The sequence below is a fragment of the Canis lupus genome, chromosome X (assembly GCF_003254725.2).
Source record: "Canis lupus dingo isolate Sandy chromosome X, ASM325472v2, whole genome shotgun sequence".
NCBI lineage: Eukaryota > Metazoa > Chordata > Mammalia > Carnivora > Canidae > Canis > Canis lupus.
In genome coordinates this window covers 14674162-14698998 of record NC_064281.1, presented here as the reverse complement: position 1 = coordinate 14698998, position 24837 = coordinate 14674162, and the positions used below count along the sequence as shown (strand labels likewise).

Below are 24837 nucleotides of genomic sequence, written 5' to 3'. Positions count from 1 at the left end.
CTCCTTAATAATCCATTTAAAATTCAATTCCACCTTTTTCCATCATGTGCCTATTGTTGCCAGGCACCGAAGGGAAGCTGAAGACAAGGCATCAGCTCCATCCTGAAGGAGTTGCCCGTGCGGTGGGGACAAATGTCCTCTTCACCCAGAGACACGAAGACCACCTGGAATTCCAACACCAAGTTCTTTCTACACACAACAACTCGAAAAGAGATTATTTATGCAGACTGGCTTCATTGACCCCATCAGCTGTGAAGCTGAGGAGGCCTGTCTGTGTGTTTGAGGAATGTGAAGTCCACCCGGGTCCCCCAGGCTCTCCCCCCACACCTGCCGTGTACTTGAAGTTCTGAGATCAGAGATTCTTTTAGCTGAAGTGGTCTCCTCTCTCCACCATTTTGGGGTTTGTTTTTTGCTTTTACTTTTTAATAGCACAGATATTTCCAGGAAGGAAAAAATGCAACCCAAGTGTTAAAGGGTTGATTCCTTGGAGTTAATGGGTTTTTCCACGGAAGAGATGATTCAGGGCAGCAGGACTAGCTGCAGTATTCCAGAATTCACTTGCCCCTTAGTGCCTCAGATCCTCACTGGAATGTGAAGAATGCTGCTTGGTTCCTCTGCACCCTGAGATTCAGTGCTTCCATCAGAGCCTGCCTTAGGAGGGAAGAAGAGCCTAGAAAGTGCCGAAGAACAGGAGGGAGGGTCACTCAGAGCTGCCAGGGGGCCTTCCCAGGGGCACACTGGCTGTTACTGTCCAGTGTCCCCATCCACGGAGAAGAAGGTGACTGGCTGGGTGCCTTATGGCCTCCTTCATCTTCGGCTTAACACTATGAAAACGACTAAAAGGTCTGTCTGTCTTCCCCAGTCAAACTGAGATTCCCTTGGCACTCCGACAGGGGCAACAGGGTAAGGAAAGTATCACAACAGAAGAAAGCCAATGATTTGTTACTGCTTTACCTTTATTCTAGATTTTATATTTCTATATTATTTTCGGGTTTCTGCTCTATTCCATAAACATTATTCTGTACTGTACTACTTCGCCATGTATGTTCAAGTCTCATACGCATGCATAGTAATAGTTCACGTCTCTCTTGTCAAGAACGTCCCTCAGCTCTCCTCGGGTTTCTCTAGGTTAACGTTCTGTGTAAGCACGTCTGGCCTTCAAGCCTACGGACGGAGAAGCCACCTACTGAATAAGGAAGGCTAGCATGCTAAGTATAGTCTGGATTAGCAGCACATTTTGAATATGGCTTTATTCCTGGAATGATCAAAGCATCGCTTGCTCAGAGAAAAATGTAGGTTTTCCCTTGAAATGAATGTAGAAACGTTCTTTTTCTACTTAAGATGAGCGTGAAAACAGGCTTCCTAGCTACACTAACTTCCACTGGGCAGAAAACGTGGGAAGGCTATATTCTGTGTAAGTGTGATGACGACCCCCTTAATTCCTCCAGCAACATTATTTGTGTTGCTTAATCCTACTTCATACTTAGAAGACAGTTTCTTTTTGCTCAGGGCGGGTGGGGGGGGGTGTTCTCTGGGCTGGCCAACCTCTATTTCCTCCCTGAGCTTTCTGCTTCCTGTTTCTGCTGTTTTCTGCGCCTCTGCCTAGCGGCCACCCAAGACAAATGATAATCCTTGTGGAGCCCTTCCTTCACTGCCCAATCTAGAACTCTCAAGTGCAGAGCATGTGCAGGCATCCTGCTCGGCCCAGAGCATACAATGGTGAGCCAGACAGACCGGGGGAGCTGGCAAGTCCATCATCACAAGGACGGGGAACGAGGGACAGGAACGGGGTGTCTGGGGAGGCCGCCGCTGGAGTCCCTCACCCAGCTCAGGGTAGGAAGGGGAAGTGTGCAGAGATCCCAAGGATGAGTAGAGTAGGCCGGGTGAAGGGGGAGGAGAGGGGACAGGAGTGTCACAGGCAGAGGGAAGGCCTCCAGGCCTGCATGAGGACCAGAAGGGAGCTCAGCCAGGACCACAGAAAGGGGGTGGGGTGGGGGCGGGGGTGGAAGAGGAGTCAGGAAAAATAATAACATATCTTGACTGCAGCTACCTCCACAGCACACAGAGCATGAGAAAAGTCATATTTCCCACTTCTCCAAGTTTAAATAACTCCAGTTTGAGGCCTCCTTTGTCATGGCCTGTGAGGAGTCTAAAGACAGAATCCTTAAAGGTCCTTCCTCTCTCCTTGGACTACAGGAAACCCGCAGAGGCTTCAAGGGCTGCCTGAGGGTAGCTCTCGGCCTGGCCTACGACCCCCCTTGAAGGCAGACACTTGGTGGCGGTTCTTCTCCCTCTGAACCAAGCTCAGCCCAGTCCCGGGAACCTTCCCAGGTTTCCCAAGGGTGTGTCCCTGGCCTAGATCCTCCAAATCCATAAATCTGAGAGATGCTATGCTATCAACAGCCTTTTCCTCTCTTGAATCACACACACACACAAACACGAGTGTGAGGCTTATTCTTCCTGGAGCAAGAGGAGCCCAAACGTTTAGAAACATGGAGTTGGACTCCTCCTCGGGGGAGGGGATGATGGGGCAGGACAGAGAGGGGTGGAGGGGGTTAGATTCCTTTCCGGGTGAGTCTTCACCAGAAAGACAAACATGAAAAACTCAAGAAGGCGTCAATATATTCCCACAAATTCACCCTATTACACCAATGTAGTCTGTTGCTCTTGGCCAGCCACTGCAGGCTCTACTCTACAAACATATTTCATGTAATCCCAGCGACGTTATAGAAGCAGGGACTGTTGTGCCCATTTCACAGATGAAGAAATTGAGACCCAGAGAGGTTAGGCAGCTTGCTTACGCTCACACAGAGAGTGGGATCCAATCCCAGCTCACGCGGACTCTAAGCAGGCATCCCTGACCTTGGCTGCCCGTTACAATCCCTTGCAGCTTTACCCCTAGCCAGGTCCTACCCCAGACCAATGACATCAGAATCTCTGGGCGAGTGACCTGAACATTAGCACTTCTGAACTCCCCAGGTGATATCCAGGCTGAAACCCATCAGAGGGTCTCTGCTTTGTGCCCTGGGCCACACCACCAGGTTTCTGGGGTAGCAGCTAGAGGCACCAATGCCTGAGACAGGAGCACTGGACAGGGGCAAGCTTGGGGCTTGGATGCTGAAGGGCTCAGTTTTGGATGCTTGGGTGTGAAGGATTTTTGGCTCACCCAATGGAATCATTCACCTGGAAAATGGACAATGGCTAGATAACGCTTGGGGCTTGAGGGTCAGGCACTGACTCCCAGATGGCAGCTGAAGCCAAGGGGATGGTGAGATTGTGACTTTCCTGGAGAGCGTGGGCAGGGTCCACGCCTAGACCTCACCGGCCTCCAAGGCCATTGCCATGGGCTAGGTCTCCGCAGGTTTCCAGCCCACTCTTAACAATTAGATGGGCTAATTGGAAAGAAATGGCAAAAGAATTGTGAGGGGGAAACAGAAAGAGCAAAATGCCAAGAATAAAGCAATCTGATGACTTTTCCTTCCCCTCTGCTCCCTCCCTCCAAGCTGGCGGCCCTGGAGCAAGAAAGGGGAGGCTCAGGATGGAGGGGCCTTAGAGGCATCCACAGTTAGAATTTAACTGACAAACTTGAGCCCCACTGAAACCTCGCTTTCTGGCGCTGGGACCTCGTCCCTCCTTTTGGTGGCATGGGCTTAAAGGGGAATGGAGGAGGTGGAGAAGCCCCTGGGGCCACGGGCACTAGGCCCCTGGATCTGCCAACCAACAGATGCCTTCCCCTACAGGCCAAGGTTTCCAAAGTGCGCTTTGTAAGTGCATTTGTTAAAAATGAGGGGGCTCCAGGGGTGAAATACTGGAAACCGCATCCTTAACAAGCCCTCCTGATGATTTGACCACACAGGGCATGATCGAGTGGCCCATAAAGCACTCCTGTTCTCTCTCCCAGGAATTCCCTTTTTTTTTTTTTTTTTTTTTTACTTACGTGAAGAAAAGAAATATTTAATAAACACCAAGTATTAATACTCCATATACTGGCAGAAATAGGCAGTTCTTGTTCTTTAAGAGGTAAAGCCACCTTTAGGGACAGGCGTGGCCTTCATGGGACTCAGAAGTTTCCAGATGAAAGCCTTTATGTCCTACTGATGCAAGTAGCAGGTTCTAATTTTGTCTGCTCAGCAAATATTTCCTCTCCTTCTCATATTCCTCTGGGAGTATGCAGCCCACCCTACGTGAAACCAATGGGGTTGACCTAAAACATCCCCTGGTTACTAAAGCATGAACTTATGGCCCATCCCTGCTCCATCAGCATAGTCTTTTAATAGGCTCCCGAAGCCTTGGGTACTAGATAAACTATGAATACTGTCCCCTCCCCTCCAGCCCCACTGAGCTGCAGCTACTGGGGGCGGGGGGAGTGGGGGGGGTGTTGGACCCTTCCCTTTGGTGCCTTGGGCAGAAAGGTGGTGAAGCCTCCCCGTCAGAGGCCTGAAGCTGTCTTTCTGTCTTCAGTCTCTGAGGACAGGGCATGGCTACCCCTGCGGGCATTCTAGTGTCAGGATGGATGGCAGTCCAGCTTTGGCACGCTTCATTCTGTCCTACTGACTTTTGAAAATTATCCTCCAGAAAGACCTCAGCAGTCATCCTACTGTTTGGAGGTGATGATGCCCCCAGTAAGTGTGTTCAGCTCTTCAATCTGAACTCAAATTTACACATGGAAAAAAATTATTTAACCTACTTGATGTTTATCGTCCACAATCAGAAAACTGAAAGAATGTATGTTTATCATTTATTTTTCTATAGAAATTTAGCTAGAACCTGTGATTGATTATAAGAGACCCCATTAGTGGCTTAATTAGTTCTGTTTTGACTCCTGTTGCCTAAGGATATCAGGGCTGAGGTCTCTGCAGTTCTTTTGGCCTTCCCCCCATTGTGCAAGGTGGCTGGCTACCACTGGGCCAGCCATCAGGTCTTCCTTCTAGGCCACAGGAAGAAAGAAGGGGCGAGCAAAAATTGATCAGAAATCCCCAGCAGACATCATCTTATATCTTAGAGGTCAGAAATTGTATCATGTGGTCACTTCTAACTGCAAAAGAGACTGGGAAAGGTGTTTTTTTTTTTTTTTTTTTTTTTTTTTTTTTACTGGTTACATGCTGCCCAGCAAAATTAGGGCTCTTTCGTCAAAAACAAGAGGAGAATGGATACTAGGCTGGCAATTGGCAAAAGTCTTTGACCAGGTAACCCAATACTAAATGTAGGAAATACATGAAAAGCAGCAGACGGTTAACATCTAAGAATCAGTTTGGCTATTCTTATTTGGAAAAAAATAGCTCCTTTCAACTGTACCTCATTCAATAGTCGCTCAGGAACATTTCACACACACACACACCCTTTTTTTTTTTTCTCATTAGACTAGTGAAAAAACTGCAATTTACAAGTGAGAAATCAGTCTCATATATAATTGCCTTTCTTGCCTCTCACCATTGTTTTGTTTCTATCATTAGCATCATATGCTGCCCGAGGGACCTGATGTCATCTTGCAGGATGGCTAAAAGTGTGTTGATGAGGAATATAAAGAGTATGGCATTTAAGTATGATATTTCTCTGTGAACCTCTTGTTTTTTTTTTTTAAATATCTAAGTTTGTGGAGGAGGTGAAGTATTTCTCAGCGCCCCCCACCTCGGGTTGCCATAGAGCCCCTTTCGTCTGCTTTTATGAATGTTGAGTCTCTATGGCAATCCTTTTACCTCATCTTCACTCTCTTCTCATAAGAGCAGTAAGTAGGTTGAAGATCCATCCTGAACTGTGCTGCCAAGCAAAACATTCTCCACCTTCCAAAGCGCAGATGAGATGGTTTGATTTGTCATTTTTGTCATGTCGTGTTGGTTGAGTGTTGTGATGTGATAGGAGCGTTTTAATGTGTGTTGTCTTTTCTTTTCCAGAATGCCCGTATCATAAGCCCCTGGGTTTCGAGTCAGGAGAGGTTACACCAGACCAGATCACTTGCTCCAACCTGGATCAGTATGTGGGCTGGTATTCCTCATGGACAGCTAACAAGGCCCGGCTCAACAGTCAAGGCTTTGGGTAAGCAGGGCAGGTGGCTCAGGTGATTTTTTTTCATGTGATTTGAAAAATGTACGTCTTTGTAATAAACGAATGGCAGAGTGCATTTATTTATGTCTTCAACAAAAAGTCACTGAATGCCTTTCATGTGCAGAGGACTGTGGACAAGGTGGATAAGGTCCCAGCCTTCAAGAAGCACACAGGTTAGAGGGGGAGAGGCACTCTAAGCACATAATCACACAACTGATCATTTAGTGAGTATGATAAATGCTGTGGAGGAGACACAGAAGAAAGACCTGATTCATTTGAAGTAGGCAGAAGTCAGATCATGAAGTCATGTTAAGGATTATGGTCCTTATTTTAGGCATAATGAGTTTCTTGAATGTGCATTAGTTAGAATACAAGTTTGTGCTGCTGTAACAAAGAGCACCAAAGTACAAAGACCTAAGTAACATGGAGGTTTATTTCTTGGTCATCTAAAAGTTTCATTAGAGGGACACCTGGGTGGCTCAGCGGTTTAGCACTGCCTTCAGCCCAGGGTGTGATCCTGGAGACCTGGGATCGAGTCCCGCATCGGGCTCCCTGCATGGAGCCTGCTTCTCCCTCTGACTGTGTCTCTGCCTCTCTCTCTCTGTCTGTCTGTCTCTCTCTTTCTCTCTCTGTGTCTCTCATGAATAAATAAAATCTTTTAAAAAATTAAATAAATAAAATAAAATTTTCATTAGGTAGTGAAGGGTTATGATGGCTGATGGTTCCAGACTCATTCTACCTTGTTCTGTCATCCTTCACATGAAGTTTCCATCTTGGGGCCCAAAATGGCTGCTCTAGCTTCCACTATCACATCTACTTTCTAGTCAGTGGGGAGAAAAGAAGCGTAGAATACACATACTTTTCTTTAAAGGATACAAGCATAATCATATTGGCTACCTTGTCCACACCCCATTCATTAGAATTTGGTCAGATTGTCTCACTTAGCTACAAAGGGAAATACGAACTCTGCTGGGTGGCTATTTGCCCAGGTAAAACTCGGTGGTGGTGGCAGGGAGGGTTCTATTACTAAAGGAAAATGAGAAGAGAATATTGGGAGACAATTAGTAGATTTTATCAGAGAAAGATTTGAAGTTGGGGAGTATCAGGATCATATTTGTGTTTTTATAAAAATCTGGGTCCTGTGGGGGTGAACTATTTAGTGGTGGTGGTGGTGGTGGGTAACCCAGGGAGACTAGTTAAGAAAGCTAGAGTAGCAATCATCCAGGCAAGAGCTGAGGATGTGGGTAAGAACAGCACCAGGGAAATGGAGAAAAGTAAATGAATTTGAGAAACATTTGAGATGGACTCAGTAGATGGATTGGATGTTTGAAGTGATGGAAAGGAAGGGGCCAAGGATCAGGATCTCTCTCAGATGGGTGGCATGAACACCAGGAGGATGGGGGTAGCATTCTTTTTATTAAAGATTTTATTTATTTATTCATGAGAGACACACAGAGAGAGGCAGAGACACAGGCAGAGGGAGAAGCAGGCTCCATGCGTGGAGCCCGATGTGGGACTCGATCCCAGGACCCTGGGATCACGCCTGAGCCAAAGGCAGACGCTCAGCCACCTAGCCACTCAGGTGTCCCGGATGTAGCATTCTGAGAGATGGATACTGGAAGGAGTGGTTGGGGTAGAGAGGATTAGTTTACTCTTGGACAGGTTTCATTAGGGATGCTGTAAGGCATTTAGAAGTTGTCTAGACAGCCACTGATACTACTCAGATTTTGGAATTGAGAAAAGGTCTGGGATGGAAGTTAAAAATTCAAAAGCCACCCAAGGAGCAAGTCTAGAGTGAGAAGAAAAGGTGGCCAAAGACTCAGTCCCAAGAAGCTAATTAATATGCAAAAAATAAATAAAAACCTCAAAGGGGGAATGATAGGTTTCCACAATTCACGAGGGATAGAGCTAAAAAAGCAAATCAGTTCCTTCAATGGTTAGTTTGCTTTACGATTGTTAAAAGCCCTTCCAGAGCCCCTTGGCTCAGTGTTCGGCATATGGGAGACCCTCTCTGGAAGCCATAAATGACAGTACCTGAAGGGGAGGCAGACAGGTATAGAGGGACTGAAATTAGGGTAAGACTCATGGAGAAAGAGACATCAGGAGAGACTAAATGAAAAGGGAAGGGGGGGATCCCTGGGTGGCGCAGCGGTTTGGCGCCTGCCTTTGGCCCAGGGCGCGATCCTGGAGACCCGGGATCGAATCCCACGTCGGGCTCCCTGCATGGAGCCTGCTTCTCCCTCTGCCTATGTCTCTTCCTCTCTCTCTCTGTGTGTGACTGTCATGAATAAATAAATAAAATCTTAAAAAAAAAAAAAAAAGAAAAGGGAAGGGGACTGGTGGGTGCAATAACCATGCATTTTCGTGTTTTGAAGAAAGACCTGTTCAACCACACCCCAAAGGTGATTTCAGCTACACTCAGAGGCCCTTTGACAAATCGGTTGAATCTGGCCAGTTTTCTTCGGGCAGCGGAGATGCAGGGAGAAAGAGAATGGTACAAGGGTAACAGAGGCTCGCCCCTTCTTGGACACGGGCCTCTTGGTGCTTAACTGGTCGCAGCTCCGACTGCCTGCGCACTGCAGAGCTTCCTCAGGGGCTGGCAGCCCCTCAAAGGGCAGTGCCTCTCAGCTCCTTGGAGGTGCTCGTGGGAAAAGGCTCCTGGTGATTTGCTGTGTCCCTGGCAGGTGCGCCTGGCTCTCCAAGTACCAGGACAGCAGCCAGTGGTTACAGATCGATCTGAAGGAGGTCAAGGTGATTTCAGGAATCCTCACCCAGGGGCGCTGTGACATCGACGAGTGGATGACCAAGTACAGCGTGCAGTACAGGACGGATGAGAACCTGAACTGGATTTACTATAAGGACCAGACAGGAAACAATCGGGTAAGTTGGGCTGACCCCAAACTACCTTCAGCTCACACTCTCTGGGACTTCCTTCCGGCTCCCGTCCTGCGTCCTGTCATACCACGGACTCCATGACAAGGGAAGTCATCCATGCTTCTTCCCCACAACATGGTCTACTCTCTGACAAGGCAGGTGTCTTTTCTCACTGTATCCTCGGTGCCTAGCAGCTTGTTCGTGAATGAGCACCACTCTTGTGTACAGAAGAAATCTTTGCCTGAATTCTCATATCAGCTTATAGTTGCTTAAATAATCAAAACTGGCCATTTGGACTATTCCAAGCTCACTGGGCCACTGAACACTTTGCTGCATGGGTCTGACTTGACCTATTATTGATGTGGGTAGGTCCTTGTCCATTTATGTAGATATGGCCTCTTACTATTGAGACGGATGGCTCGGAAGATTTGGACAATCCAGCAAGTTAGCCACTGAACTACATAAATGATTAAAATGACTCCAACAGTGCAGACACAGAGGAACTTAAGCCCTTGAGCAGCACCTATATATCCTACTAACCTCTAAGGGCCAAGCCCCAAGTCTTGTTCACCATAGACTGAACATAGTAGGCTTGTAATTAAGTTTGTGTGTGTATATGTGTGTTTGTGTATATATGTGTGTGTGTGTCACACACATTTTATATATATACTGTATATTTGGAATGAATTAAAACCTCACTAGCTGTTTGGAAATGTTAACTATCCTTTTGCCGGAGAGTAAGGACTTCTGAAGCTAATTTGGACATTTAATCAGATTAAGTAGATATGTGTGGCTGAAAACCAGATAGCTTTGTACTCTCTGATGACAAGTTATACAGAGAGATAGATATTCATGGGTTGAGATTTCAAGGAGTTTGATTGAATACAATAGGAAAAGCCATCTTGATACTTCTACATTTTATTTCATTTTTGCTCTCATTAGTTGGCTTTTTAAAAAGAAATGAGAATTCTTTTTTAAGTCCTGTCTGCATTTCTGAAGGCCTTGACGGTTCTTTGCAAAGAGGCATTCTGCTCAGGCACTTGTACAATCTGGAGGAGCCTGTTCCATCCTCCCTCTTCACCTGTCCCCCGACTTGAAGAGGTTCAAGGGAAAAGAGCTGAGAGAAGGGGATGTGGGATGTTGCTACTGGGAAGAGGGGCAAGATCATGGTGTAGGAGGTCCTTTTTGTTTTGTAGATGGATGAGGCCAATGTGGCAGCCAGATTTTTTTCAGGGAGATAATCCCAGAGAGAAATGAAATGCTCCAGTGTCATCAGGCATAGCACCAGGACTCTAGAAAGACTGCAAAGAATGATTTCTTTGGAAATGCGGCCAACCACATCACCTTTTTGTGTTACAGCCAGGGCACCGTGCTATGTTGCGTCCCCCCAAAACACTAAACGACTCTTTTTCTCTCTACTTTGGGTACTGCATTCTCCCTTCCTTATTTTTATGTCTTTTTCTTTTCCAAAAAGCAGTTTTCCAAGTCTATTTGCCATTTCTATGGATGTAGAGATGTGCAATTAAGCTTTGGCTCACAACTTCAGAGCCAGCACACTCGAGCTTTTACTTGAGCCCCACTTTGGATACCTTTGTAATACAGGACCATTTCTCTCATAAGCATGATGTGCTCCTTTTCAAAATTTGTCAAAATGCAAAGGATGAAAACACAAAATTGGCAATAAGGATCAGGAGGTATTTTCTATCAGTGCCATCCAACAGAACATTCTGCAACGTCGGAAATGTTAGTACCTGTGCTGTCCAATATGGAAGCCACTAATCACATATAGCTATGGAGCACTTGAACCCTAGCCAGTGTGACTGAGGAAACTGTTATCTAATTTTAATTCACTTAAACTTAAAGAGCCACATGTAGCTAATGCTTCCATATTAGATGGTGCAGTTCTAGATGTCCCCACAGAGTGACTCGGAGAGGCCTAGAGCATGCAGATGCGAGGCTCTAACATGCAAATTCAGATTTTGGGCCCTGGGGACGGGGGGCATGTGCAATTCTCTGAGCCTTAACCACTTGCTGAGATTTCCCAAACTTAAAGGTTGGGGCCAGGGGGATCCCTGGGTGACTCAAAGGTTTGGTGCCTGCCTCCGGCCCAGGGCGTGATCCTGTCGATCCGTATCGAGTCCCACATCGGGCTCCCTGCATGAAGCCTGCTTCTCCCTCTGCCTGTGTCTCTGCCTCTCTCTCTCTCTGTGTCTATCATGAATAAATAAAATCTTTAAAAAAAAAAAAAAAAGGATGGGGCCAGCTTCAGATAGGAATTGTTAGTCTTTTTCCATCCCCTGATGTGATAGCAACAAGATTTTCTCTCTCTTTAGGTCTTCTATGGAAATTCAGACCGAACCTCCACAGTCCAGAACCTTCTGCGGCCCCCCATCATTTCCCGCTTCATTCGGCTGATCCCGCTGGGCTGGCATGTCCGCATTGCCATCCGGATGGAGCTGCTGGAATGCGTCAGCAAGTGTGCCTGAGGCCTCCTTCAGCTCCACACCTGCCCTGGGGTGGGGGTGGGGGGTAGATAGGGGTGGAGGGCTCAGAGCAGCCTGCAGGGGAACCCTGACAGGGTTCCAACAGGGTGACAAACGCAGCTGTATTTTACAAGCTCTTTTCAATGCAGAGCCTGGCAGAAATAATTTCTTTAAAAAAACAAGTTTCCCATTTCAATCAAAGAGAAAGGAAAACGAGCGTATTTCCCACTCACTGCCAAAGAAAATAAGAACAAAGAAAACGTCCCTAAAACTAGTTTTCATCTAAAAGCCTAAGTAGCAGGGGTAATTTTGCTGCTTTTTCTTTTTGGTTTTGGTCTGACAGTGTGAAAGGTGTGGTCCCAGGGAACACAAAAGAGCCCAGATAATTTAAAAACTCTTTTGCTTTACCACACTAAAAACAGGAACATAGAGGTTTTTCTTTTCTTTTCTTTTCTTTTCTTTTCTTTTCTTTTCTTTCCGGAACACAGAGTTTCATAAAACCTTGATTTGATTGCAAATGGGGAGCAAGCTTGCGGTTTCTCCTTTTAAGTTTTCAGTGAATCATGGCCTTTTAGGACTTTTAGAGCACCCGGCATGCAGGGGGCAAGGTTTTGGGTGACTGGTTGTCAGAGATGAGTAGAGCAGTTGGGAGCCTGTGTCCTGGTGTCCTGGGAGCTGTGCACAACCAATCCCCCCAGGTAAGAGGGCTTCCTCTGCTCTGAGCTTTCACCCCCACGCACACAAGGATAGGGAGGGGGTGGTTGCAGAGCTCTCATTACATACAGATCTATTCTAGCAAATTTTTCCAGCCTGTGGTCACTATCTGGGTGAATACATGGGACAGGCTGCACATGTAAGCAGCAGTTCTCTATATTTAGGAAAGCCAAATGACCAGAGCTCACCAGAATTTCCCCTTATCTAGGGCTACCATTTTTCAACAAGCTTAACATTTTAAAAACAGCTGGCCCAGGAGCTATCACTGGCTACACAGAGGAAGCCCATTAGCTAACTGCATGCTTTGCAGGAAGTGGTCAGACCCTATGTCCTAAGAAGGGCCATGTGGCTGTGTCTCTCACGACCCAACTGTTTAACCTCTCCCCCTTGCCCTAGAACACACAACCATGCCTACTCCTGAGGCTGAAATGGCCTTGGGAGGGACGGGGCTAGGAATGGGCCTGGCCTTCCGAGGGGAGTGCATAAAGCAGGGACTTTTCAGGGACCACAGCCTAAGCCTCCTCTGTCATTTATAGCTCAGCCTGAGTTTTCAGGCTGTTCCCTGGGAGAGGTGGATAACATGGGGAGCGGAAAGGAGAGGTATATGAAAGCAGGAGCAGAGAGGGGGTGAAACCAGCGGATGAGGGCCCTTTGTCAAGACCCAGGAATCCAAAACTGTCCTGGCCCTGACACAGCTGAGTCTCTATTAGCAGCTCATTTTCCCAAGTTACGTTTTGTTTTCAAATGCCAAGCCAATTGAATGGACTCACACTAATACAATCTTGGACATTGCATTCACCTTCTCTGTGAGTGGGAAGCCTCCTAAAAGCCCCAAATCTCTTCTCCGGTGTTTTGGGCTTAGAACAGCATTATATTCAACCCACCATCTTTCTAATCCCCTGTATACTTGAAGCTGGAAAAATGCTTTCCTTGCTCAGTATTCTCTCAAATACAAACATATCAAATTCCAGGTGGAGAAAAAAAAATCCTCAGGTCTTAGGATACACGAATAAATCCAGTTAGAACAGAGGCCTGATCGGAGCCCCTTGCTGGAAAGTTGAATGAACTTTTATCACAACATGGATTGTCAGAGAAAACGGCAGTAGCCAGAGGTCAGGTCCTCTATGACAGGCACACGGACACACGCGGGGAATACAGCTAAAAGGAAAGAAGAGAAAAATTAAACAGTGTGAGGCAGGGATATAGGTTCTCCAAGTAATTGTTCATGTTGGAAATTTTTGTTTTGTAAAGGTTTAATGAGATAAAGTCATATACCATACAAATCTCACCCATTTCAAGTGTACAATTCAATGACTTGTAGTACACTCAGAGTTGAGTGACCATTATCACAATTTTAGAAAAATTCATCACCCTCACTAAGAAACCTGCACCTATTAGCCATTACCCCCCAACCAACTCACCCACCTGGCCCTAGGTAACCACTGACCACTTTCTGTAGATTTGCCTATTCTCAACATTTCATATAAATGGAATCATACAATTGTGGTCTTTTCTGTCTGGCTTCTTTTGCTTCACATCGTGTTTTTCCAAGGTTCATTCATGTTGTAGCATGTGTCAGTATTTAATTCCTTTTTACAGTTGAATATTATTCCAATATACACATAGATCACATTGTATTTATCCATTCATTTGTTGATGGACATTTAGGTTGTTTCCATGTTTTTGGCTATTATGAATAATGCTGCTATAAACAACTGTGTACAAATTTTTGTTTGGATGTATGTTTTTATCTAGCTTGGTTACATACCTTGGAGTGTAATATGTTTATTACATGGTTACTCTATGTTTAACCTTTGGAGGAACTGTCAGATAATTTTCCAAAGTGGCCACACCATTATGCACTCCCACCAGCAATATATGAGAGTTCCAGGTTCTCTACATTTATTATTATCTGTCTTTTTGATTAGAGCCATCCTGGTGTATATGAAGTAGTATCACACTATGGTTTTGATCTGCATTTCCCTATGACTAATGATGTTAAGCGTCTTTTTATGTGTTCACTGCCCTTTTGTGTAAGTTCTTTGGAGAAATATCTATTCAGAGTCTTTATTTTAAAATCAGGCGGTCTTTTTATTATTGCATTAAGAGTTCTTTATGTATTCTAGATACAATCCCCTTATCAAATACACAACTTGTTAGTATTTTCTCCTATTCTGTAGGCTGTCTTCTTACTCTCTTGACAGAGTCCTTTGAAATACATTTTTAAACTTTAAGTCCAATTTATTCTTCTCTTTTTATTGTATTTTTGGTGTCACACCTGAGAAACTATTGCCAAATCCAAATCATGAAGATTTACTCCAATGTTTTCTTTCAAGAGTGTCAGTTTTACTTCTTACATTTAGGTCTTTGATCTATTTTGGGTTACTTTTTGTATATGGTATGAGGTAGGGGTCCAAGTTCATTCTTCGCACGTAGACATCCAGTTGTCCTAGCACCATTTGTTGAAAAGACTATTTTTCCCCCCACTGAATGGTCTTGGCATCCTTTTTGAGAAATCACTTGACCATAAAGGTGACTCTTGATTCTATTACACTGATCTATATGTCTATCTTTATGCCAGTACTACACATTTTGATTACTGCAGCTTTGTAGTGAGTATTGACATTGAAACATGTGAATTCTCCAACTTTGCTCTTCTTCAAGAATGTTTTGGCTATTGAGTCCTTTGAATTTCCATATGAATTTTAGGATCAATGTGTCAACTTCTGCAAAGGCAGCTGAGATTTCACAGCGGAAATTGCTCCATACTCCGGAATTTAATAAACAATGAGATACTGAGATCCATAAAATGTTTATCTTCATGTAACTTGCTTATAATGGCATATTAATTGTGTACCTCATTTAACTTATAACACAGTATAAAAACAAAACTTTTATTGAGGGACATCAGAAGCCTAGTAGAATCTTGTGATTAAACACATGAACTAGTTTATAGTATTATTTCTTTTGTGAGGAAGAATTTCAATTAAAAAATATATATATAGTGTAGCAAAACCTCATGATTTTACCTTTGGTTAACATGTTTACTTTTATTTTCACAAATGCTAGAGTGTGAAAGTCTACACTTTCAGATTTTTTTAATTGCGGTAAAATATAACATATTGCAGGAGACTTTAAAAAACTAAATAAAATGCTATGAACAAAGAAGTAGCACTAAGTGTTGCCAAGATTTAAAAAAAATCTGAGCTGATTTTGGTATTGAGTGTGGGAGAAGGTTACTTGGACAAAGCAAAGGTTACTTAGGCCTTTCAAAATAAAGGTACCACTATGAATTCAGTCTCGGAGGTCAGTAGACTGCATGCCTAAGGTGAGCCTTTGAACATGTGCTGACAAAAGCCCATCCTTTTGTCTACCTGGAGCATGGGTGCTGAGGCCTGCTGACAAATGCATAGCTATAAGGGCTGTTCCTTCCCCTGTGATCCCAAGAATAGCGCCAAGTTGAGTGGTTCTTAACCCTGACAACTTTACAAGGCTGGTGTGAAGATCAAATTGGATAAATACATCTACAGTGCCTAACGAGCTCTCTAGAACTGGCAGTCAAGACTCCATAACAGAGCTTTTTCAGCTTCATAGGTAGGGCTACCAAGTGAGGCACAAATAATAGCTAGCTAATATTTATTCAGAATCTATCAAGTGCTTTGAAGGTTACCATCTTATTAAATCCTCACAACAACCCTATGAAGTAGGTACTATTATTATTTCCATTTAAGGATAAGGAAACTGAGGCACAGGAAAGTTAAGTAACACACCTAAGGCCACACAAGATGTTGGTGATGGAACTAGGATTCTACTCAGGTAATCGGACTCCAGATCCTGTGCTTTTATAGTCATTTCACCAGTCTCTGGGCCTCTAGTAACTTGTTTCAGTGAACTGCTCTATTCTCAAATCAAATCAACTCAATTACCACTTGCTGGGAGATGAGAGGAAAGGTGGTACATGAATCGCCCCATGTCCGTTTTCGATACTTGGAGGCGCAGCAACTGCCCTGCTTAGTAGTGTTTAAGGGTGTAGGCTTTACAATGAAGACTAGGCTTCAAATTCTAGCCAGGTGACCTTGGGTAAGTTAATGTAAGGTCCATAAACCTCAGTTTCCTCATCTATAAAATGAGGATACTACTCGCTTCATTGCATTGCTGTGACAAGTAAATGTAATATTAAAGTAAAAGCCTTGGCATTGTGCCCAGCCATAATAAGTGCTACAAACAGAAAAATTACAAGCCAATAGATAATTTGATTCAATCTTGAATCACAGTTGTAATCAGTTTCTGGGGCATTAAGGAGAAACTCGAGAGTGAAGAAGTTGGAGACGTGGTACTTTTAAGAATGCAAATCATTGGGTTTTAGTTCCTATCCTTTGTTTAGAGATAAAGTAAGAAAGTTGGAGAATATTTACGTGTTATCATACAATCTAAGTTCTTACCCCATTAACAATAAGACCAACTGAGTGAGTATCTAAAGACAAAAGTGAGGGTGTAAAATCAGTCAGTAAATCCCACCCCCCACTTGCCTGTTTTCATAAATAAAGTTTTATTGGAACACAGCCATACTTATTTACATATTGCCTCTGCTGCTTTTTGTACTACAATGGCAGAGACCCTGTGGCCCACAGAGTCTCAAATATTTACTATCTGGCAAAAAAAGTTTGTCAACCTCCTATTCTAAAATATGAAAAAATACTTCATCTTTGCTTTCTCCATCACACGGAGTAGGAGGCAGACATCTCTTCCCATCCTCCCAAACCACCAAGTGAGTGTCTAGATGCAAAAGAGACAAACCACCAAGTGAGTGTCTAGATGCAAAAGAGACAGCACTCCAGTGTGAAAGAAACCAAAATTTTCAAAAGGCCAGGAGGAGAAAAAAGCTTTATAAATAGGGGGGGAAAAAAGAATATTATCATTAAGTAACAGGATTTGCCCTGCTTTAACATTACTTTCTGTCCCTTAAACTGATTTCAACTTCAAAGGCCCATTATCCTCTATTTGAAATCAAATGAGTTCTTTACAAAGAAGGAACAAACACGGAGCTGCTGGCCATTCAAAAGCCAGGGACCACAAAAGCTCAAGATGGGGACAGCCTGGCAATCACAACAGTCAGTGCAAAATCTGCATTTTATTAAAGACATTTGGGAAGATCCATTCAAAAATACATTGTGCTCAGTAAAAATTAACCATTTCATGCTGATAATTAAGGTTACCACGGAATAGATATTTGTATAATATTTACAGCAACAATAGAAATTTTACAGAAGTTTAGAATGGAATACATGCCAGAAAAAACTTGATAAGATGTACCAACACATGATACAAAGAGTTATATAAACACTTTACAAATGGTTCATAATTAGCTTGTGAGGAATTTAAATATTCAACACTTTAAATTCAGTTTGGATTCAAAAATTAAAAAGGTTAACACCACGTCACACCCTTGCCACAGTAAAAAGTATGGAATTACACTCTGTATTATGGATTATAAAGTCTGTGCAATTAAGAATTTCCACTGATTCTTCATCTACCACAAATTTGGATGTTACGTCATTCTGGCTTATCCATATTTTTAATTTCATGCATGAGCAGGGTTCTCAAAAATCACCCTGCCCTGTGTCTTCCCACATACCCCTTTTTGAACTTCCTAGAGATTGAAGAAGCTCAGAACAGTCTTCTAAGTATATACAGAATAACTACCTGAATTCAAAATGGCACAAAGCAATCTTGGAGATAGGAGTTAGGGGCAACTATTTTGTTTGGTTTTATTGTTTCTGTTAATCAATCCAAGTTTACAGTGAAAATTCACTTCTTGCAATCATAGCTTACCCCTCCAGCCTGACTCAATCAGTGACCAAAGAGGAAATAAGGAAAGGGAAATAGACTGAAATGACTATACTCAATTGTATATCTCTAGTGAAAATGGATTTTATACAAGCTTTGCTTTCCATTTTGGAAAATCTAAGCCATGGTGGAGAACTTAAAAGTTCTCCAAGAGAAAAAGCATCATTTTTTTTTTCTTCTTGAAACTCTGAATGCTTTGTAACTAGAGCTTTTGACAACTCTGGCGATAAACACTTTAATCCCCCAACAGGGACAAAAGTCAAGGCATCTACCTTTTCTATTCCTGGGTTTCATCTGATTAGCCCTGAAGCAGAGCACTAGGACAAGCTTGTCTATGCCTGAAATGAATCAGATCAGGCTTTTGGGAAAGTAAAATCCCAAACCAAAGGAAGTCCTGAGGAAATCTTAGCAGTCTGTCAAAACGGAAGGGATGGAGGAACAGATAAGGCCTCTTTCTCCCTGATACTCTGTGCTGGAAGAGTAGCAAACAAGGCAACTTCTAATCTGCATACAACATGGAAACCAATTTTTTTTTTTAAGATTCCAAAGGAGGATCAACATATGACCCAAGGATCAAGTGGGGTTCAGAGAGCTTAACCTTGTGGGTAATGAAGGGCCTTAGAAGTGAAACCAGTTTCACTGCTGCAGTTCTCTGGCCCTAGAAATCCAAAGTGCAGACTACTACAAATTTTTTCTGGCAAAACAAAAGACACACCTCCCTCAAATTTGGGAGTAAACGGTTATCGAATGAAGATACAATGTAGGTCATGATCATCTTTAATATCCTATAGGAAATACACAGAAAGGTGGGCCAGTGCCTGGAGTGGAGAAAGGTGGAGTCAGGACCAGGCCTAATGCTGATGAATTAACAAAGCACTAAGGGAAATGAATATTCACATAGTAACTGACTTGGCACAAGTCTATGATCTTTTATAGTACATTCAATTAAAAAAAGATAGAATAGAATAGGGCAGCAGGCCCAGAGTTTCCTCACCACCTTACTTCTACCACATTGTGTGTATACAGACAGACGAGGGACTCGTCCTGCCACGGCTTCATTTTCTTGCATTTACTCATGGTTTCAAAGACAGAATTTTTTACCCAGCTGATGAATCAGACTTCAAGATATTCTATATCTCAGCTGGTAAGATACAAAATGAAGAAATCAGAACCACTTACAAGTTTTTGTTTTGTAAGATGGTTCTTTAAGTCTCCGAGAGAAACTTCTTGTGAGATTCTGGCCCTGGAGATTAGCAGCAGGATGCTTTCCTGCAGCCCCTTTTAAAGAAACCATTTTTTAAAAAAGCATAAATCCGTTTTCTCTGCCTACACACTTTAATAGTGATGGACTGAAGGAGGCAAGGAAATATATCAATATGTTCTGACTTGGTTCAGTGTATCATACCACATCCCCAGCTCACAAAAGTAATGAGTCTGTGGATCTCAGTGCTCACATGGAGCTCAATATCCCACTATAATGTAGGAGGTAACGAACTTCTAGATATAAAAGCAGTGCTCTCCAGAAAAAATGTTGTGACCAGGAGAGAATATGCAGATTTCTGAGTCCCAGCTGAACTCTGGGAATAAGTCGCAATGAGCGATTGCCCTTGCTGAAAGTTGGGTCACCACCAGGACCTAGGTGAACAGAAATGGACAGAGCCTTCTACACACTTGAAAAGTAATCCTCTGGCCTTTAAAAAAAGTTGTACACTTATTGAGTCATTCTCAATACATAGCTAGAAGAAAATAAATGGCTTTTTTCCTTATTTACTCTAAAAACTAGTTTAAGAAGTGAGGATATACTATGACGTTAACTAAGATAAGGGGTGCTGGGAAGGGAAAATGGGATAGCATTTTCTAGCGAAGTCCACTAATTTTCAGATTAGGAACATGCTAAACTGGCTAACTCTACAACCACAACATACTTTATAATACATGACGTGACTAGAAACTAACCAGCACAGCTCTGAGCTTAGAATTAAAGTACAACTGCATATGGCAAATCTTAAAGCAGGTTTTAAAACAGATTTAACCAAAGCGTACAGCACAAACACTCCTATAACAGCCACATCACAACCACCAGGAGAGAGTTTTTTGCTTCTAATCGGTCTGTCATATGCCAATATTTGTAAAGAGCTATTAAATGCCTTGAATAAAAGACAATGGCATTTTCTTTTGGGAGACACAGCTAAAAGCCATGGATGCCTTTGAGCAGTTGGTAAAAATCATGCCAATCTGCCAGGCTGCTGCTTGCTTCTAAATATAAGCCTCATGGCTCTATGAAAGATTTTCTAAAGATGCTGACCTAGAATCTAAGTCCTCAAACACCTATAAAGCCACTCTGGTCTCCTCCCAAAGGATGTACCTTTTAGCAGGCCCAAGACGATGAAAACAAACAGGATTCCAAGGATTCAAAAAAAGTGGTAGAAGATTCTTGCAGAGAATGTGATACTAAAGAATTCATACCCGCAGTTTCTCCAGTAGCCTGGAGAGAACAAAGACAGAGCCAAGCTCTGCAGAGCAGTGGGCTTAGAATCCAGTAGAGCACGGTTTCTTAACCTCACCACTATGGACATTTGGGGCTGGATCATTCTTTGTGTGTGTGTGTGTGTGTGTGTGTGTGTGTGTGTGTGTCGGGGGGGGGGGATCCTGTGTACACAGGATGTTTAGCAGCATCCCTGGCCTCTACCCAACAGATGCCAGTAGCACCTCACCACTCCCAGTTTCAACAACCAACTATGTCTTCTGACATTGTCAAATGTCCCAGGGAGGCAGAATTGGCCCTGACTGAGAACCACTGCTACAGAGACAGCTCACTTGAGCTCCTTAGCACAGAGCACTTTTGATCTTGGGCTCTGAAGAGGCTAACCCTCAAGCTGAGACCAAGCAAGGTATAGTAAAAGTTCATTCAGAACTTCTGAGGAGTGAAGATGGTGGTAAAGTAAAAGTAGAAAAAGAGCAAAGCAGAGTTTCTTTTCAAAAGGAGATCGGCAATACTTCCATAAAATAAAGCAATTCATAAGCCTTCATTCAGTGATATTTTATCCCTTAGGATGTTAGGGCAGATAGCAGAATATGAACATTATAAATTTCCCTTCCTAAAGAAAACGCAGACTTGTGTGACTTTAAAATCATATCCTTCTTATCATGGATGGCAATTTTTGTGAGGTCAATGATTCATCAACCAGAGGAAAACAACAATTAAATGCTAAGAGAGGGCCCATTAGTTTTGAGAGAAAACTTGACCATTCCCCTCGGCGAGCAGGAAGAGAATTATACATGCTAGAAATGCGGATTGTAGTTCACTTATTATAGCTTACTGAGGTCAATGAAAAGTCAGAATGGACAAAAGCGGAGAAGAGGATAAAAGAGCTACCTCAAAAACACTGGTTGAAAACACTGTAGATATTTTCTGGCTCAAATCTGGGAATGTACGAAAAGTATGTATTGACTCTTCATCAGTTAGGTTTACTTTGCTCTAGGTAGAAGGCAATTATTCTAGCCCTTCTTTGAAGAACCATCATGAATATAAATGTTCTGCAAACATCTGAGATCCCAGTGTTAGCAAGGATGAAAACATGGGAAACCAGCCCCTAGGTGACAACGAGCCTCAAATGCCACAGCATGGCAATGTGACTGCGCAGTTCCTAAGCGCACAGCACAGTGAGAAGTCTTTCCAGAGGAAAAAAATGTAGTATCTGGTTTGCAAGGGGGGATTACAAGATATAGATCTAGTATGAAAAAGAAGAGTTACACACCCTTTTAGAGTCATTAGTATCCAGGCAAAAACTGCTAAGGGTTCACATCACTTATATAACTGAGCAGCTTGCCTGGGAAAAGCCAGAATTCAGAGCTACTTAAAGAGTACTGAACTGGTGAAAGAAACAAGATATAAAAAGAACTGAAGAGCATGCAAACTACTGGTTTGAATCAAACTGTTTTAATGATAGTACCCAGTTGAGTTTCATTTTAGTGCCTATTACACTTATTAAAATCAAATAAAAAGCACCTTAAAATGACCTCTATATATAATCGATACACATCATTATAGTAGTTATATAAAAATGTAATATGCACACAATTTAAGATTCAAAGAAACTAAGACCTTTTCTTTATAATCTTTATAATCATCAGAGCTATCATTCTCAAAATCTTGGGGGTGAGGGAACAGTAACTCAGCACATTTCAATTATCGCTGACTTGATTCAGGGGCCAATGCTCTCAGAATCCTGGGACAAGTGATAAATATTGAGGGGTGGGGGTGGGGATGGGTCTTTAAAAATATTATTGCTAAGAGACTATTTCCAAAAGTTGAATTCTCTTGATAGATGGTATTGAGGTGATTTCCGTCAAGGATAGCCCAGAGACACGGGGCTGTAACCCTTGTTGGCCACAGGCCTTGATGATGCTTTGGAGTAACTTGGGAGTTGAAGGAGATCAAATGAGGGAAAGAAGTCCTGTTCTGATCATGTGTGTGTACTGATGTACATGATAACTTTGTTATAAATGGATAGTCCCAGGAAGAAAAAGTGAGCACAGCAATTTTCTCTACATCTGGAATTGCTTCAGGAGCCTTTTAAATATACTGGACAGAGCAATTACAACAACAGCAACAGCAACAACAGCAGCAACAACAAAACATTTAGAAATAGAAATGCCACATACAGATCTCACACCCCACCAGCCAAGAGTCTCCGGTACAGCGCACAGGATTCAGGAGCATAGAGCTGGTTTGCAAGATCTGCAGACAGGTTCCTCTTGCAACCTTGCAACCTAGGAATGTTCACTGGCAAATCTTTGGTCTACACTCTACACTAACACTAAGGAGAAAAGCATATTCTCTCTACAAAGACCCATGAGTAACCCTGGATCTATCGTCTCCTCAGGCGCAAAGAACGTCCCTGGATGCAAACAGGAGCCAACTGTGAGGACGGAGACAACAAGGCCTGCTAGAGCTCTCACTGGCCTACCCGACTGTCTTGCCTATGGGTTTGGGAGGAGATGCTGCATCTCATCTGCTACCAAGGATCATGTCTAGAGGCTACTGCTGGGGCCTAAAAGTTGAGCACGGTTCCCACTGATAGTCACACATAGCCACAATTCAGCTCCCTTGATTAGAAGTATAATACTCACTTCATATCACAAATGTATAAAAATATGGCAGATAGTGTCATAATGATACTTTCTTTAAATGATTATATTTATAAAACAGACAGATATTTACCATATATATATTTATATATAGAATAAAATACTCCTGATGCAATATATAAAGGTTACTGTTTAGTTTTTATAGAAACTACTGTAGCTGTCCCACTGCTTCACAATGTTCCAAACAGCTCAAAATAACTTTACATTTAACATAAAAGGTATGATTAGAACAGTACAATGTTAATTATAAATAAATGTTACAAATCCTATCAAATATGAAGTTTAGAAAACAATTTAAGACATACAGTTAGTTCATCTGCTAACCCTTCAAAGGAATACTCTTGGATTACAATAAACCCCACATTTAGTTTAGGCTAAAAAAAAAAGAAAAAAAAGAAAAAAAAGAAGAAAGAAAATCTGTGGTAAGGGCATCGGTCAACACGAATTTTTCTATCCCTTGCAGTACCAGAACACATCCTAGCTTTCCTAAGTTCAACAGGGATTGCACTAAAGCTGGAATGTGCAGGGGAGAAACTGGCAAGAATGTCTTCTTCCTCAATGGCACACTCTATCCATTCTCACACAAGATCCGTGGGGACCAGCAGTCCCTAAGAAACTCCTGCGGCTCTAAGATCCCTGACTAGCATTTGTGGCCGTGAGGAGCCAGAGGGCTCCACACATACAATATTGCACTCACCTTCATAAAGCTGAAAATACTGGCTGACCACCCCAGCCCAGCCCCATTCCCCACCCCCCCACACCCTCCCATCCCCTTCCCACTGGCTTACCTACCCCCCCACCCCCACCCCAGCACACATTACAAGGCTGTCTCTTTTAAATCATTCAGATTTGGCATTCGAGACCGATTTGTTCTGTTATAAGGGTGCCCGTTTGGCCCACTCTTGGCACCCAGCTGTTCAGAGTAGGAAGGCCCCTCTGTGGCACTCCGAGTCACAGAGGACACATGCCAACCAGGGTCCATCTGACCTGGCAGCTGGAGGGCTGGCCTGCCCTTCGGTGTGGGCTCCTGCCGGATGTTACTGCTCCCGCCAGAGGCCTGGCTCAGGGGGTGGATCCGAATTTCTGAGAAGGAATTTTTGGCTTGTTGAGTTGTTAAGGGCTGGAAGCGGGGGTCTGAGGAAGCCGGGTGATTTGAGGCTGAAGAGAGATGTAACAGCTTGCGCAGTGATTTTAACGGCTGGCTCTGAAAAAAAAGATGAGAGTGTGCATAGGACTTAATTTAGAGTAGACTCGAAAGCTGAGAGAGACAGAGCACAGATCTGAGATGACTGCATGTAGCCAGCGGGGCAGGCACAGGGGAAGAGGGGCTAAGTCTAGCCTCATCTGTCCTCTTGTTCTTTTTCAGACAAGATCGAAGTTATTTATCTTTAACGAAAAAGCCTAGAGATCTAGATAAGGACTCTAGAGCTGGTGTGCTGGCTGATCAAAGGCTTAGGCACCTTCTATCTGGCTGCATCCCATCTTGACAGGGGGCAGATCTCGACTCAGCCAGCAGGAAGCAGCAAAAGGAATATGCCTCTCTCTTTTTGAGAAGACTTCCCAACAGCTCCACATAAACTTGCCACTTATTTTTAACCTGCCAGGACTCAGCCATTCAACCCTACCTAGCAGCAAGAGAAAGCTGAAAAAATGTAATTTTTCATTTAGGTAGCAACATACTCAGCTAAATATTGCATATCCCCCTTCTGTTCTTATCACCCCAATT

The 24837-nt window shown here is 43.3% G+C and overlaps 2 protein-coding genes across 21 annotated transcripts in view; one reads left to right on the top strand and one right to left on the bottom strand.

The window, feature by feature from the left end:
• Nucleotides 1-1575: 1575 nt before the first annotated feature.
• On the top strand, nucleotides 1576-14347 carry RS1 (retinoschisin 1). The gene is made up of 4 exons (XM_035711374.2): nucleotides 1576-1719; nucleotides 5892-6033; nucleotides 8727-8922; nucleotides 11250-14347. Exons 1-4 carry the CDS (start codon nucleotides 1683-1685, stop codon nucleotides 11400-11402), a joined length of 528 nt encoding a protein of 175 aa, XP_035567267.1. The 5' UTR covers nucleotides 1576-1682; the 3' UTR covers nucleotides 11403-14347.
• Nucleotides 13086-24837, bottom strand: part of CDKL5 (cyclin dependent kinase like 5) — a 212381-nt gene continuing 200629 nt past the window's right edge. For 19 of the 20 annotated variants that reach the window (XM_025437899.3, XM_025437914.3, XM_049107266.1 and 16 more), the window contains one exon: nucleotides 23915-24315. In XM_025437899.3, the coding sequence (XP_025293684.1) occupies nucleotides 23929-24315 (387 nt within the window). In that variant the 3' untranslated portion in view covers nucleotides 23915-23928. Of the gene's footprint in view, nucleotides 13272-23914; nucleotides 24316-24837 lie in introns of those variants that run through there. The other variant, XM_049107267.1, reaches the window with a different exon arrangement.

Excerpts from the sequence above, each read along its gene's own strand:
- RS1 (XM_035711374.2), top strand. The coding sequence starts at position 1,683 with ATGTGCAGGCATCCTGCTCGGCCCAGAGCATACAATG. Across the intron at positions 1,720-5,891 it reads TCGGCCCAGAGCATACAATG|AATGCCCGTATCATAAGCCC; the intron begins GTGAGCCAGACA and ends TTTCTTTTCCAG. Across the intron at positions 8,923-11,249 it reads ACCAGACAGGAAACAATCGG|GTCTTCTATGGAAATTCAGA; the intron begins GTAAGTTGGGCT and ends CTCTCTCTTTAG.